This window comes from Lipophrys pholis (assembly GCF_963383615.2).
Source record: "Lipophrys pholis genome assembly, chromosome: 5".
In the NCBI taxonomy this organism is placed as follows: domain Eukaryota; kingdom Metazoa; phylum Chordata; class Actinopteri; order Blenniiformes; family Blenniidae; genus Lipophrys; species Lipophrys pholis.
Window position 1 is genome coordinate 28743929 of NC_137628.1, and position 17219 is coordinate 28761147.

At 40.8% G+C, this 17219-nt stretch overlaps 2 protein-coding genes across 3 annotated transcripts in view; both read right to left on the reverse strand.

Annotated features, from left to right (window-relative positions):
• The window catches only part of LOC308110115 (inactive rhomboid protein 2-like), a 36793-nt gene extending 35220 nt beyond the window's left edge, over positions 1-1573 (reverse strand). The window contains exon 1 of the mRNA XM_080464206.1: positions 1436-1573. The gene's annotated coding sequence lies outside the window, so the exon portion shown is untranslated. The remainder of the gene's footprint in view (positions 1-1435) is intronic.
• Positions 1574-4419: 2846 nt separating this feature from the next.
• Positions 4420-17199, reverse strand: acox1 (acyl-CoA oxidase 1, palmitoyl). Of its 2 annotated transcripts, none has more exons than XM_080463209.1 (14): positions 16915-17199; positions 15046-15205; positions 13838-13998; positions 10744-10851; positions 10450-10569; positions 10227-10342; positions 9154-9323; positions 8852-9014; positions 8234-8424; positions 7253-7432; positions 6563-6668; positions 6166-6309; positions 5732-5938; positions 4420-5526 (listed from the first exon to the last, which is right to left on the reverse strand). In XM_080463209.1, the coding sequence occupies exons 1-14, from the start codon at positions 17021-17023 to the stop codon at positions 5476-5478; spliced, it is 1986 nt and encodes a 661-aa protein (XP_080319335.1). In that variant the 5' UTR covers positions 17024-17199; the 3' UTR covers positions 4420-5475. The 2 variants fall into 2 exon arrangements, with proteins under 2 accessions (XP_080319335.1, XP_080319334.1); XM_080463208.1 differs by lacking the exon at positions 13838-13998 and adding an exon at positions 11712-11872 and having other exon boundaries at positions 16915-17171.
• Between the last annotated feature and the right edge of the window lie 20 nt (positions 17200-17219).

Below are 17219 nucleotides of genomic sequence, written 5' to 3' on the forward strand. Positions count from 1 at the left end.
CAAAGTCGCTTGTTCTATTGTATTTTCCGAAGCAGCAACATTCAGGCAGAAAAGACAAGATATGTAACACAGTACTGTATGACGCACCAGAAGACGTCTTTTTAGGCCCGTTTGCACCACATATCATGTGAAAATGTGTAATTAGCAAGCCAGGCCACGAGTTGGCGCTGTTGTTTGTTTTTGTATTGAAACCGCATACATGCACTGAGAACAGCATGCGACAAACATTAACAATGGCGAGTTTCCGGACGTTCATTTGGACAGAACCCGTTAGATTGCCGTTACGGGTCAGTCTCAACGATAAAACTACCAGGTCCCGGGAGAATATGGACTGGGGGTCTGGGAGCAAACATTGTCGCTATTGTCCATCTACTCAGAAGAACTATGTACTACTGCGTATACTGCGTATGCTATATGCAATAGCAGCCTTTCAAAGAAGTTGTGTTTCACTCCCGAGATGGTGTTGGAGCATTTTCAAAAAGTTTCGTCTTGGGAGCCCTTGTCAAAAAGTTGATTTTCAGTGGGACTGAGCGCCGCTGCTATGGAAACGGACATACAAAACGCAAAGAAAGCTTTCCGTCTTCACTTGCTAAAGGACATGTTGAATTCCTCATATTCCTCTTTCAATGTAAAGTGTTGTCACACATTATCATACTTTTTGAATTTATTTATGAACTTGACCCAGTCTGTATGTAGCTCCCGAGTTTGACACCACGGTTTTTAAATGTGTGCTTGACGACTTAAAGGTAAATTCTCACAAAAATAACTACAGATACAACTACAGCTGTGTGGTGATATTAAAAATAAAAATGTCAATGTCACACAAGATGAATACACTTGCACACAAAACTATATATATATATATATATATATATATATATATATAAATATATATAGAAAGAGAGAGAGAGAGAGAGATGTTGTTTTTTCCTTGACAGTACTATTGTTGGGGGGTGTTGGTTGTTTAACTCGCGTCTGTTGGTGGATGGAAGTAAAATGTCAAGTTTCAGTTGCCGTCCTCGTCCTAACGTGTCCAGACAACAGGCAGGAGGAGAGAAACGATGACAGCCCATGAATCTGTGGCCACATGGCGACTATAATTAACCCTGGAGAGATTACGGGAGACATTCGGAGCGGGATGACTGGACCCGGAGGCGTTAGTGGTCCCGCCGGGCGGAGCAACAAAGGGCGAGCGGAGGCACGCGCCGTAGTAACGTCTGACACCAACTACATTTATAACTGTGGAAATAACTATTCTTTGGCTTAAAGAAAACACAATAAACATAAATAAACAGACACCCATTAGTACAATCACGATAGTGTTCAGATGTATTCCCGGTTTAACATAGTGAAATATTGAAAATTACCGCTGACATGTGAGAGAAGTTTTTCGTCTCAAACGGTCTTAAAAGGTCCGGAAGCTTCTGGAACTCACCTCCGGGAATGAAGACGAGGTTTGGGAGTCATTAGAAGACGGTAAGTGTCCAAAATGCAGCCATGCCGTGGGTTACTGTCCTCCTCCGACTCTGTGTACTTCCCTCTTTCTCTCTCCCAACATCCTTGACTGGCCGCGGCTCCACGGAGGAGCAGGAGGCGGAGCTTCGACGGAGCTCCTCCGCCCGGGAGGACACGCGCTGGGCCGCTGCCGCCCCTCCCAGCAGCAGCCGGGCTACAGACTGGAACACTGTCCTACGAGCTGCAGACTCCTACTCAAATATGCAGCCTGAGTCTTCGTAGTAAGGACAAATAAACAGTTTCACTGAGAATTGAATTGAATTTTCCACATGTACATACAAAAATATATATTAATGACAAAATAAAACCTGAGGATGACACAAAAAAGTTATGAGACTAATTTGCATTGTGGTTCTAAAAAAATTAAATACGAAAAAACAAAACAAACAAAAACATTAAAAAAACGAAAAAATAAAAAAAATAAAAAAAACATTTAAAAACATACGGAAAAAACACGTTTAAAAAAATACAAAAAATACGTAAGTTGTCAGGTTGTGGATGTTTCCACTCGTCACTGAAGAAACAACTATATTAGTTAGAGATCCACCTGATCTGAAGTCATCCATTTACTGACATATGAAGTGAAATTCAATTAGAAAACATGACTTTTTATTTATTTTTTGTTAAAACTTGACAGATCACAGGGATTCATTCCACACAGGAGATGCAACGTACATCCACAAGTTCGACAACTTGGAGGGAAAATATAAACACTGTGGGAGGAAGTGTGGACTTGCAGAAGTGGAGCATTCACATGTTTTCTGGATCTGTACAGAGCTGACGCAGGTTTGGAAAAATGTAAACAATATAGCGAAAGCTATTTTAGGATGTGGATTTCCGAACACTTTCCCTGTGATGAACCTGGAAAAAAACTTGAAGACTTAAGTCACGAGAGAAGACACATACTTGGCTCAAAGTTTTAGCAAGCAGGAAAACTACAGCCACGAATTGACATTAATGCAAATGCCCCAAAGCAAAAACAGTGGCTGGGCTAGAGATTTACAAGAGATTTCTTTGATGGAGGAATAGACTTGTATTATGAGGCTAAAAGAGAATACATTCTACACAAGGTTTAGAAATTCAGACAGTTTGAGCCCGTGACACCACATTAAGCATAAAAATACTCATATAGCTATTTAAAAAGTTCCCAGACAATTTGTGAAGGAATTTTAATTACAAAATTGTTCTGTAATCTATATCATTTCATATTGTCTTATGAAGAAAATCAATAGAAAATAAAGTTTAACAGATTTATCACACACAGGCTGATGTTTTTCAAGCATTCATTGTTTTTCATGATGCTTTCTTACAGGTAAAAAACACGTCAAATCAAGTGTCTATTGCTGTAGACTCAAGGCGTCAGACTCTAAACTACTAATTCACTCAAACTCCTGTGAAGCCTTATGGAGGATCGTCTAGTTTCCCCCCCGAGTCTTTAAATGGTCTCTGTCTGGTTCAATAGGTGACCCAATCATGGGGAAGACTGCTGACTGAACATTTGTCCAGAAGATCATTATTGACACCGTCCACAAGGACAGGAAGCCATAAAGGTTATCTGCTGGTTGTTCAGAGATGCTGTTTCCAAGCTTTTAATGAAAAATCAAGTGGGAGAGAAAACTAAAAAGAAAAGTTCTTTCAGTAAACCCAAGGCCATTTTTCAGATAAGAGTAAATTTTTCATTTCATTTGGAAATCAATATCCCAGATCTTTGATTTCCAGATGAAGAGGCAGAGTCCGAGCTGCATGAGGTCCAGCGTTAAGCTTCCAGTCAGTGATGGTTTGGGGGAGCCCTGTCGTCGACAGTAATCACAACATGACTAAGAATTGGCATAATTCAAGATTAACAAATGATGGCAAAAAAACTATTTAATATATCCATAAATGTGAATGTTTTTGTCTGTCCTGTTGTTTCAAAATGTGTCCAGGTCACTGGCAGGATCACATAGCTTTTAAGGAATAAGGATTATTTTAATAACCTTGGTCAAGAAATCCAAGTTTAAAAAAAATAAAAATAAATGACAGATCTAAAATAAGTAACTTTACAGCACATTTTACCACTTGAGCAGGCTCAATGGGCTTCATACTATCATGACCCATCAAGGGGAACCTGGTGTAGAGTCTCTTGTCTAAGGTGACATTGACAGACGAAGACGAATGATTGAACTGTCAACCTTGGGAGTTGAAAGAAAACCTAATTCACCAACCAGCGTCGGTTCTAAATGTCAGTGTAGGAAATCAAATCAAACCATACACTGATTATTAAGGATTGTTTTTATTAATATATTTCAGATAAAATCATTTTAATTCAGTACTAATCATTACAGCATGTCAAAAAATAATCACTTGAGCGTCCACAGATCAAAGTCCTAATACTCTGATAAGTACATTGTTACTGTAGAAGTCTAACCGCTGAAAGACTGAAGGTTTGTGAAATGTTTAGGTCAAAGAACATTCTCCAATAGTCAAGTTAAGAAGAGAAAACGTCAGGCACATTATTACCACACAAGTCATCTGGACAGTTTACAGCAAAGCTTCTGATTAAAGATGATCCCAACAGAACAAACTCAGAAGTACACAAATATACCCAAATGACCCAAATGTATGAGGCTCTTGGACACGCACCACGCGTGTGCTTTCCACTCAGGGGTCACACACGCAGGAGGACAGATTAATGCGATCATTCATTCCAATAATCCAACACGCATCATAATGTAGAAAGTTTGATGAAAAGAAGAAAAATTATAACGAATTAAAACCCCCAAAAAGTTCTGAATTAGTATCTATGTGTGTGTGTGTGTGTGTGTGTGTGTGTGTGTGTGTGTGTGTGTGTGTCAGACAGGACTTTCAGTCTGTGGGTGGCATCTCAGCTGTCTCGTCTTCTTGTAAGCAAAAGCTCCATTCCCATTATCTTTTAGTGGGATAAACAAAATATAACATTTTGGGGTTGTTGTTTTTTTTTTGTTTGTTTTTTTCCGAACACAGCGACAGACGTGAGCAGTGTGGTGTTAAATGTGTACGCCTGGAACATCGATCTGTATTTCCTGTCCTGTGACCAACTGCGGTGCAAAAACTGTTGCCCTGTAATTCACTTGATCATGTGATTCGTGTCAGACCGACGAGTAATAAATGAATAATCAATCTCTAAAATTCTTTCTTGATGCCAGCATCGACTGATAAATGTCACAAATTACTGCCGCCTTATTAAAACTGGAAGAACAAAGAGCGCAGTGTTTTTGAACATGTTGGTCTTTGTCGTCAGGGGGAATCGGCCAAAACAGATTTTTCAAAATATTATGTAACATCCATAATGACATTCTGTTCAGTATTTCCATCCCGACGGGTCCAGAGAAAGAAAGGCTGCCGGCACGCAGTATAAAGTGAACCACGAAGATGATAAAACACGAGTTCAGCTCAGAAGACACGAAGATCTACAACTGGAATCGACGCCTTATCGTTTCTGCTATTTTATGCAAGTTCATCGGTTCACCTTCATTTTCATTCTCGGTTTTGCTGATATTTCCTTTAGTAAAGTCTTCTTCCCACTCTCTGCACTAAATTCTCATTACTCGCTTGAATTCCCATCTACAACCGAACAAAATAATTTTCACTTTAAAAAAAAGAACAACCCAATAAACAATGCCTGCTTGAAAGAAAACTCAAATCAATAAAGTTTTGCATTGAAGCTTATTGCTCAGTGTGGCAAGAGCTTTTTTAAATTTCTATCCATCATCATTAAGAACTGCACAACCTGGTTTCATGGTCTTTAAAGAGGCAGATTGTGATCAGAATTAATACAAAGAGAAAGATAGGGAGTAAGTAGCGCTGATATTCTGGTAACTATAAGCTGATTACTGGTAGAAATGATTGTGGCGTTGATGTGAAAGACTGGTGCTGTTAAACTTGTGCCTATGTGAGGAGAGTTGAAAGGTCACCACAGGGAGTTTACGTTCAGGAGCCAGTTCACAGCTTGGATCGCAGAGGCTTCAAGTACTTGTGGAAGGATTCATGGACCTGAAGAAGACAGAAAAAAAAGAATAATGTTTAACGCGAAACTACAGTTGTTGTTTTTTTTAAAATAATTGTCTCATCAAATAAATATTAATGTATTTCACATGGCATTGTTTAAAAACCAGAGTTATAAAATATTTTTTTTTTACAATTGAGGCCTCCAGAAGTATTAAGACACAGATTCCCGACTGTGGTGACCCTGACTGACCTCTGTGGCATTGAGAGGTGAGTTGCGAGCCCACTCAAACAGGTTTTCATAAACGTTCCCGTCGTATCGTCCCAGGACCGAATTCAGGATCTTGTCATTAATGTCAAAGGCGTCGACCAGAGCCACCGCGTTGGGCCTCAATAGGGACAGCAGCTCCTTGATGGAACTGGATATCTGCCGCGTCTGAGGCACGCTCAGCAGGCCAGCCTGGCAAAGACACACAAAGAGATTCTGCTGTGGATCTCAAGTCAAATCCAGAGACGCTGGACAACAGGGACCGAAAACCTCCGAGCATGACATCGTGCTGATGAAACAACAATTCATTTACTTTTATATCCACAAACTCAAAAAACAAAACTTGCAGTGTTGAAAGACAAAGGAACGATATTGAACGGAGTACAAAAGCAACTGGGGCGGTTCAATTCACCGCGTACCTGCAGGAAGTCCCCAGAGTTCTTGGTGATGCCGTGCAGAGCGTAGAGCAGAGCCAGCGTTGACAGCACCGAGTGAATCGGCGCGTCGCCAACCTCACCCAGCTTGTCACTGAAGAGCTTGACCACAACATAGTGGCAGTGGGCCTGGTGTCAAACAACAACAAAAGCAAAAATGGCAAAAATGTAAAGCAGAGCAACACAGTTTGACTTATAATGAAGTCAGCATATAGGTCACAATGAATCAAAATCCAAAGCCCGTTTTAAACCATCAGATTCTCCTGCGGAGTCCTTATATGTTACAACTAGTGTAAAACTGGCACTTTGAGGTAGTTTGATTTAAAAAAACAACTTTTGATTTAGTTGAATTTAAAGTTGAGGACAAAAAAAATGCACTTACATCGGAGGCTCTGACCAGGTCGATGGCGCTGTTGTTCCAGGCGTCCTCCGGGCACTTCCTACGCTGCAACTCCTGCTGGATGCTCTTCGCTGCCAGCTCTACCAGACTATAAACACACACACACACACACAAAAATCACTACCAGCTAATTGTTATGAACCAATTTTTCCCACATTCTCGTCTAATCTCATCCCCATTTATTATACAAGAAGAAATCCTGGACGCGTTAGAGCTGAGGAGAGCCATTTCAGAAACATGATTACCAACGCAGCCCTTCTCTGCCTTTTATCACTTGGATGTCTGAACCAGCAGGACAAATATTGTCACCTTCCAAGCAGACGGGCTGAGCGACATTTAGATGTGACTAAGACTCACAGTATGCAGGGATGTGATCACTGCGGCTGAGCTCGTCAGTGAGACAATAACACACAAACCAAAACATGGCCGCCAGCAAATGATAGCAGGCGCTCCGTTACACTATCCCACTTCTCAACAGGAGTTAATGTTGACAAGTGAAAGACATCAGACTCAAAACCTGTTCCTGAAAGATGATTTGTGAGTTTTTACCCCAGTGGAAACCTCCACCCAAAATCAAGACATGCTCACTATTAGTATAGCGGAAACGTATAAATCAGAAAGGAAAATATAGATCGTAGTAAAATTAACTCAATCGCAGCGGTCGTTTCTCACATGGAAGCTCGCAGTTTGTAAAGCTCCACCAGGCCACTCAGGTCATTGACGTCAACCACGATTGGTCGGGCGGAGACGGGCTGTGGCTGCACCCTCTGGGTTCCCATGTCGTTCAGGTACGACACGGTGCCGCTCAGCCGCTGGCCGGCCTTCGCTTGTTGGTAGCTCTTCACCAGGTATCTAGATGGAAAATAGTACAACTTCAGGTCCGGGACACACGTCAAATTACAGAAAGCATCTCTTGCTTGAAAAACAAACAAACAGTCAAGACACACCCACAATATTGAAGCGTTAATGGCCACTCAAAGTTTTTAACTGAGAAGAAGCATTTATTTAACTGTATTTTCCTGGAGCTCAACCAGTTTGTAAGTAAGAACGCCGACTGGACACCTCACTCACACACTCACACACTCACACACTCACACACTCACACACTCACACACTCACACACTCACACACTCACACACTCACACACTCACACACACCCAGAAGCAAGTGTTCTCAAAATAAAAGCAAATGAAAGTCTGCTTTAGATAGTATCCTGAAGAGATTTCCCAAATTGAAAAAACCACAGTTTTAACGGGCTTTTCAAAGCTCATTTTCATAGATTCAATAACCTTAAACCATAAATAATATTAAACAAATAATAAATGCTGACCTTTACAGCACGGGTGTCACAAACATATAGTTTATTATAGAGACATAGAATGTGTTTGTTTCTGCTGAGAGGAGTGAGAGAGTGCTTTCTGCCCATCTGGTACTGTAGTAATGATGTGGGTGTGTTTGCATCAATATTTGTCCTTATCTACCACCTGTTCTGTTAAAATGTGGAACATGTAGACGATGTGTAGAAAACCTTCTCAAACATGAATGACACTGCCATTCATACAAAATGCCGGGAGCCTAAAAAAATAAAAAAATTAATTTTAAAAATCCAGACTTAAATTAAGCAAATGTATACATTTCATCATGAAGAGTTACCTGGCGGTTTGCAGCATCATTACTGTGTTTTCTCCCTCATAAGTGCAAGACGGTGTGAAGTTAACATAGATGTCAGGCAGGGCACTGCTTCGAGAGTAACCGTGGCCGCCGCACGCCATGCGGCACACCTCGATGGCAGAGCTGGCCTCCCATGTAGTGAAGGCTTTCAAACCCGCAGTGAGAGCGTGGAGCTGTGCATTGCAGGACAGAAAGAGAGAAATAGATTCAGAATGGCATAAAACATGTACGTGGGAATATCTTTGCAGGGCCTACCTCCCTGAGCCAAACTCTAAATGGATAAACTTCCCCCAATTCTTTTAAAGTGAACCCATTGAACCAGACATTGACTCTTGAATGCAGGTGAAGTACTTTGATCCCGACATGTGGGAGTATATATACTTTTCAGAGCTCACAGAAGAACATAGGGGCACAACCAGGCCAGCTGTGACTTCTTAACTTGACTGTTTTTCCTGCTTCCACCTGAAACTCAGTCGTCATGCATTTCTCAAAAGAAGACGGACTGATCTACGGCTGATTCAGTGACTATATATTATGTGTGATTCTCCATTTGTCATCATGAGACCTGAATCACATTCAACATATGAAGTCAGTCAATACCTCTGGGAGCTCGCTGAAGTTCCCCTCGCTGATGTCTCCACTGATGCGCTGGTAGGTCTTTGTTATGTACTGACCAACAAAAGTGTAGGCGTAGGCTGTGGCCAGTATAGGGAACAGCTTATACTGCTGCGTCTGGTACTCCAGAATCTGAGGCTCTGGCTGACTATTGAATAGAAACACATGAAATGAGTCGTTATGAGTCCCGGACTTCAATTGGATGCATGAAAATGTGAAAAAAAAGAAAAGAGGATTAGAAAACACTTTCTTGTTGATGTGCCTTAGAAACATTTGGAATGACTGACCCCGGTCGGATCTCAGACTGGTGACGAACAACACTGTAGCGGATGGCAATGGTGGCGACCTTCGAGAGCACTCGCGCTGAATCGGCCACGATAAAGGCACGGATGAACACCATGGTGCCATAAGTGAGCTTCTCACTTGGTGGCTTCACATAGGTTCCGTCTGGCTCCACCTAGTGGACAGACACAGACACAGACACAGACACAGACACAGACACAGACACAGACACAGACACAGACACAGACACAGACACAGAGAGACAAATTTCTAAGTCTTTCTTGTTGAAAAACTGACGCCCAAACAAAACTTCTGCTTATGGTCACCACCATGTTGCATGGCGTTTCAGATAAGTGGCACTTGTACGTTCTTATCGTGCGCCACTGCTGTCTGGCAATAATATTTTCAGTGATGCCAAGTGACGTTTCACTTTTAAATTAGTTTCGTGTGACAAAAGTCAAAGAAAACTCTTCATTCAGTTTCATCCAAAACATTAGGTAAACCACTTTATAGTGGTTCCAATCATTGAGTGATAGGAGTGTTTATTTTATCTGCAATTGGTGCGGTGAGATTCTAATTCAAATAGCTTCTCATTTGTGAAAATTGAGGGAACTTAGTCAACATTAAATTGAGCGAATGTCGAATAAGTCAATTCAATTGTGAGGTTTCGCTTAATTATGGTGGGACTGTTGACATATTTGAAGCTCCTTGAGCTATCAACTGGTAAAAGTACAATGATTTCATTTTCTTATTCCGTACTGGGTATTGCTCTACAAGTCATGAAAAATCTGTTGCATGTTACACGCCATAAAAACGTAAGTGCGCCGTTTGTTAAAATTTTATAATCTGAAGTATATAATGACAGCGTGGATGTAAAGTTCACTGGACTGAAATGCAAGCCTCTCTTCTTCTTCTGCTCAGGTCTGTAACAGGACGCAGCACCAAAAACCAGAAGACATTTAAAATCAAGTTCACTGTGATAAAAAAAAAAAAAAAGGGAGAAAAGGTTGCCTAAAGCGTTTTGCGCCGAATAACTGCGTAGTTTTAAAAGCAGCCCGTCAAATAATGTAATTATCACCTGGGAAAATTTCATCAACATGTTCTCCCGTGGTATTCGCACGTTCTCCAATTTCAGAAAGCCATTGTCGACTTCCTGAAAGCCAAACTTGGGGCCGATATCGCCGACAACAATACCTGATGGATACAAAGCAAGAGAACATTAAGTGGAAGCTGAAACACAGACATAAACCTTGAGGAGGAGCCGCAAACCGCAACCCCACATTCAGGAAGACGTCACAGACCTGGCAGAGGCTGGTGTGTGTCCATGTCTCTGAGGGGGACGATGAACGCATGCAGGCCATGACAATTTCCAAGAGTGTGAAGCTGTGCTAGAACTATGGCATGGTTTGAGGTCTTTCCAACTGAAAAGAGAAAAACAGACGATAACAGCAAGTTCATCCCGAATGTCACAGAAGAAGAATATTGCCTCGCTTCAGCTCCTATATCACTCACAACACAAAGTGACTCACTCATTGAGTGAGTGAGTGAGTGAGTGAGCAGATAGGCTGGAGGCACCAGAGTGTAAATGAACTTACGCCCTCCAGGCCACCATTTGATGGAGCTGACAGTGGGACTGTTCATCACAAACTCCTGTGTGGCCGGGTTGTACGTGGCCGTGGTCTCAAGCCCTCGGAGGTGTGTGCCTAAAGTGAGACATCACACCAAAGCCCACCAAACACACACAACTTGAAAAACAAAGACAAAAACAAAAACTGCGAGCAGCACATATTGAACACAAAACTAAGCAAACAACATTAACAGACACGGAATGATTATCAAGAATGGAATAACATTTCTACAGTTGTATATGAAGATCAATCAATGAGGCAGTTCACAAGACATATATTTTGCCCTTGAGAGCTTTAATTGTATATAAACTTGCAGGTGTTTGACAGATCTTGACATGCACATTCAAGAAACTTCTTTTGATGCAACGTGATGTGCTAGTCTGCATGCAAAGACAGATCCCGACCTAAGGACGGTTAGTAAAGACAAGAAAACATTGAAAAAAACAACCAGAATGTTGAGGACAGGCTTGTCTAAACGTCTATATAGAATGATTTACTGGAGGTATGAGTATTCTATGACTAGTCAGAAGGTTGAGAGTTAATGTAGAGACTGGCATCACATCTTATTTTTTTCATGGACAAACACCGAAATCAAAAGTTTTGTCTTTTCAACATGTTTTGCAATCGAACAGTGGCGCCCACACACGGTGTTTAAAACAATGACAATAGATAATGTGATTGTGTTATTTATTAACATCTTTAGTCACTTTCTCTGCTTCACTGAATTTAGATAAATAAGAGAAAGTGTAAAAACTAGCCGCTGGTTAAGAGTCAACTCACTCATAGTCGTGTTAATGAGGGTTTAGTATAAACACATAATTTGGAGGTAAAACTAGTGTCAAGTACTGAATATCTTTTGTACATACATGTCCAATGAGACACTAAACAAACGATCCCTGTTATTTGAGAGTTTTGGGCAGCCCTGCTGAGTTTACCGTGGCCCATCTCAGTTTGAGCGTAGGTGCCGATGATCTCAAAGTTCCAGGCCGGCATGAAGTAACGGTCCATTTGCTCTGGCGTGGACTGGTTGAGGAGTGTGGGCAGGAACATCCCTAGATGGAGATCCAGGGGCACTGGCTTGTCGCGTTGCACACATCTTGGCCGTGCAAGGTAGCGGCAAAGAGAGGAGGAAAAAAAACGAGGGGGGGGGGGGGGGTAATGCAAGGGGGGATTTTTTATTTTTTTTGATTGATTGAAGTGATTGCATGAAGTTACAGACAATGCCGATCCAGATGAACAACAGAAGGATGATGCAATGTTTTTTTGAGGGGAGTGAAATCAGGGAGTCAGGGAGGTGATAAAAATGGGTTGTAGCAGAAAGTGGTGAAGACGGAACAAAAGAGACAAATCAAAACAGCCTGTAAGTACTGCATGCATTCCAATATGAAATATTTACAATTGATCTTTGCAGAATCATTCCCGAGTAGGTGCATTCATAATTGTTCTCCATGCCGTCTATAAGGTACGTCCAAGACATTAAGACCAAAAGGTTAGGCCTTGTGGCTGCTCTTTTAACTGCCTCCTATTGTTCTTTAAGGAAAACAGCCTGTCGAGTCAAAAAAATAAACTGTCGAGTTAATGAGAAAAACAAAAATAGAATTCTGGTGAAATTTGTCAAGCTAGTATTTAACACGAATGAATGAATGAATGAATGAATGAATGAATGAAACACCACCATGTCAGTTTAGGACCGTGAAGTACTAGTCAGATTATTTTGCTAGTCAGATACTGTATTTGATGACATTTTATGTCATGACTTGTTATGTCAGCTGTTATCTAGGACTCTGACCCACTCGATCCAAAACGTTAATGTTTACTAAATACATGTCCGGTTCAGTCTTGAACTTGGCGCGGTTAGTTTTACACGGATGAGTTACAAATTCAAAAGGAACCTACAGATGGTTTTCCTACAGAACAGCTATAAACAGTGGCCGGCCGGCCGTCACTGTCTGTCTCCCTCTCTCTGTCTCTCTGTCTCTCTCTCCCTCCCCCTCTCCCTCCCCCTCTCCCTCCCCCTCTCAGATTACAAAGACACATTCATTAGAGACGCCCGGTCCACATGCTTTCTGGAGCACATTGTTGGGAAGCGGCAGCGCCGTCACAGTATGTTGAGCCTTCTGGTGCCTCAACATTAAATATTTTGTTATTGATTTGTTTAAATTACCGAAACAAATATTTTGATTCTTGAAGATCCCGTTTTGTCTGAACAGGCACTTCAATTCGGAGCGTTAAATGTTTTACCTGCTCTGAACTGATGCGGAGGCGGAGCCAACCGACTACAGGAAGGAAGAGGAAGTAATGCGAGTTCATGACTTGTTTTCTTTTCGAACAAATGACTTCTAATAAAAGTGGACTTCAACCTTGCAGCTGTCTTCTGCCCGTGTATTTTGTTCTCATGAGCCTCTGCACTTTCAGTTAAATTTTTTTTTTGTGACTTCTAGTTCACAATCCAGCATCACTTCTTCACCACACGCGGTCTCCCAAGAGGTCAACAGCCAAATCAGATGAGACGATGCATATAATATTACTGATGAAAGTTAATTAGAAATCCGATTCATCGACTGTAAAAGGATCAGAAGGAATCAACACATACGAATCACAATAAACACAACCCTTGTGAGAATCATTTTAAAGGAGGGACGACAGAGTTGGAAGAGGGGAAGTCGCAAAACTAACATGCTTCATGGGAATACATATTAATTGAGGACATTTCTCATCTAGAAGTGTGAGGCAAACTACGGGTGTTTTATTAAATGGAGACAGCTCCATGTTATTGAACTACAAATAGGAAACAACGTTGTTAGAACACAGAGTTATTTTTGGACTGTATGGATCTGTCAAACACATACAAGGAATACCCCCCAGGGGTACACATGATACGAAGTAGTTTTTTTTTGGTTTTTTTTTAAAAACCTGCAGGATTTTCGTTTCATTCTGCCCGTAATATCTTTTTTTAATAAAAAGAAAAAATTAAGAACACAAACACTCATTTGTGATAAATTTGCACAGGCTCTGAATCAACAGTCAACAGAATAGGCTGGAGGCTAAGCCCGGGACTAACCATGACCCATCTCAGTTTGGGCATACGTCCCCAAGATCTGGAAAGACTCCACCAGAGGCAGCCATTTCCGGAGCTGCTGAGCGTCACACTGGTTCCGCAGGGTGGGCAGGAACATGACAAAATGAAGCCCCAAAGCCTCGTGGTGGTTGCCTTTAACCGTACTGAGTGAAGGGAAGTTGTAGGACAGACAACTGAGATTCCACAAATAATGACAAAGAAACACGGTCTCTTTTTTTGGTTGTTTCTTCATTATGTTACTGAAACGCTGCAAAAAAAATTATTCAAAGAAACTTATTCAAAATCAAAACCACCGCTGTAGCAGAACAGAAAACTCATCCATCCTATAATCTCTCCAGTGAGTTCTGGGCCGACCTCGGGGAATCCTCCCAGTCGGACATGCGACCAGGGTGGCATCCTAATCAGCTGCTATGTCACTAAAACACACCAACACTTCCTTTTTCTTCCTGTTAAAAGGGAGTTTGTTATTTTCCATTGTCGCCTTTCCATGCTCATGTAGAATTGTTGCATCTTTCTCTGTAAAATCGCCTTGAAATTACTGTTGTTTTTGACACTACACGAATCAAACTGAACTGCAGCAGTGAACTGAATTGTTAATTACTAACCAAAGACAGGAGAGGTTACTGAAAGGATTACCTATTAAGACTTTCACCGCGAGCCTCCATGCTTTCTGACAACCTCTTTATCTGGCATGAACTTTGTTCCGAGTCACAATTCCACCAACACAAAACAACATATTTCTGCCAGAGTCGATTTGAATTTATATACCGTATGGTGCAGAATACGGTGCTGGTTCAACAGCAATTTAATCTAACAAGGTCTGATCTACATCATGACTGGTATACTCAAATGTTTTGACAGTTTGTTTTATCTCAAAAAACATTTTTATCTGAATATTTCCAACTGCATTGTGTTTTCAGGAACTGTTTTGACCAAATGCACCTTGATCCAATTTCTCACCTGCAGTCTGGATTGATTTGAGTTTACAAATGTTAAACTCTTTTTGCATCACTGACAAACAAAAAGAGTGCAAAGAGTTGTGGAGTCAATAACATGAGTCAATAACAAGAGTCAATAACAAGAGTCAATAACAAGAGTCAATAACACATGAAGGCACCGGTTATTATACAATTACAGCAGGGGATCTGCGACCCCTTTTCCTTCTTTTCTTTTTTTTAAAGAAAACGTACCTCTTATAGAATATGATGTCATCTGGGTCAGCGATGCCATACTCTCTTAGCTTATGGATCATATGAGCACTTTTTTTGACAGCCTGGTCATAGCGCTCACTGCAGGACAGGAAGTTTGGGTCCACCTCATCAAAGTCGGGGTTGCTGAAAACCATGGACTCTGCAGCAGAGAGTGGAAAAGTCGTCAGAAATGTACCAATACATTACGCTTTATAAGCCATGTCGAAAACACGCAGCTCTAGACAATTTAAGAAAAAAAAAAAATGTATTCAAGGTCAGAGTCAAAACTAAATTCTTTTTGAAAGACTTTGAAGGGCAAATGCAGTTCGCACTTTGCTACTTAGCATGATTTAATCCAATGTGCTTTGTAGTGAAGTTATTCAGTGAAGCGGTTTAGTGAACTCCATTCCGTGGGGAAAAAAAGAGTGCCGACAGAAAACTTCTGAACAACATCAGCACAACAAATGAACGGAGAAATTTTTGAGGAAGTTACGTGTAACTTTCTTACAAATGTTAATTATTGTCCAGGATTGTGACAAGTTTTAAAGGCTACTTGTCAAATATACAGAAGGCCTCCCGAAGACATGCAGTGTAAACTAGCTACCTTATTGGTTACCAAAGGGTAATTAGAAACCGAATTTGAGAAAACAAGCTGAAGGCTGTAGAAACCCAGTGCCCTCTGAATGGGCATGATTGGTAGGTTGCAAAGCAACAATTTTACAGATGCAGTCTGGTATATAAATCAGTAGGAATGTGTAACATTATCAGTACAATTTGCAATGTGTTGGCTTGCATGAGCACCAACCCCGATACTATCAGGACATCATTTGTATTTGCGGATATAACGTTTGATATTAATTCTGAGGATCTGATTGAATTGACCATATCTCTGGGTTGATAAACTGATGATGAATTATCTGTCTTAATCTCAATTTGTATTGCTTGTGTTACCATTTTGCCTGATTTGCCTTGGTTTTATCATTTAGTCCTGCTTTAAATGTGTTTGCAATCTGTTAAAAAAAAGAACGTATTAGTTTTCTCAACTTATGTGAACCCTTTTGGGCTTTGTGAATGAATGGTGTTAGATAAATAAAGATTATCATAATCAAATAAATAGATCCAAGTTGCATTGGTTGGGGATATTTGTATGGGGTCTCCATCCAATCCTGCTAAGGTAGACTCAAATATAGTATTACTTAAGAGAAAACAATATGAATAACACCTGATTTATACATTCAAGTTAAGTTTTGTTCTTATGTTGACCTGGTTATGATCTGCATCTGAAAGTGGGCAAAACAATATTAAATAAATATATCCATATGGTTACAAAAAAGGAAAAGGAACACTACTGTTTGAGTTACATGTATTTGTAATTGATTTTAGCTGTATAGTCAGATAGATTACATCAATTTATGCGTAGGGTAAATAAACCAACTCACACTACACATGCACACAAACAGCATTAAATAAACAGTGGTGGACAATGCAAAATGCAAATTATTTCCTTCCCATGGCTAAAGTATAATCTGTCTCCATCTACCAGCCACCTGTAATTCTGTTTACTTAGTCAGGATGTGCAGCTGCAAACCAGATATAAAATAATATAGTTAGTTGACAAATCCCACCAAAGCCGAAATGATCTTTAATGCACCCTTAAGTGTTTTAAAGCATCACGTTTTAAAAACTGGGATTTAAAATGACTATACATGCAATTACTTTTTAAATCTAGTAAAAAAGTGAATGGACCTCTGGACCCTGAACGCCGCTCAGCACACCTTTATATAACAGCTGAGATGATATTAAAAACGTTTTTTACAGTAATTGTTAACCGAAATGCTTGTAAGGAGACGAACATGTTAAAAATCTCACCGATTTCCCGTCTTCGTTTGGTCTTTTCTTGACCCCCTTCCAAAATATTGGTGAGTTTCTCGACGTCAAATGTAGCGCTTGCTCGCTCTTTTACAATGTCCGGATTCATGGCTGCAATTGAGACTGAGAACCGGGCTGAGTATGCGAAAAAAACAAACAAAAAGAAGCCTGTGTGAGAAGTTGGTCCACACACAGCTGAAAAGTTACGTCTCAGGGCCCATTCGTCTGCTCCGGCCTCCGGTAAATAACAGCGGGGTTGGGGGGTGGAGCCTCACGTGTCACTGTAATACGTCACTTGACCCGGA

What these genes read in the sequence shown, in the direction of transcription:
- acox1 (XM_080463209.1), bottom strand. Translation starts at nt 17,023, where the DNA reads ATGAATCCGGACATTGTAAAAGAGCGAGCAAGCGCTACATTTGACGTC. An exon ending in CAAATGGTGGCCTGGAGGGC is followed by an intron (nt 10,570 to 10,743) that starts GTAAGTTCATTT and finishes TTCTCTTTTCAG; the next exon opens with TTGGAAAGACCTCAAACCAT. An exon ending in ACTCTGGGGACTTCCTGCAG is followed by an intron (nt 5,939 to 6,165) that starts GTACGCGGTGAA and finishes TGTCTTTGCCAG; the next exon opens with GCTGGCCTGCTGAGCGTGCC.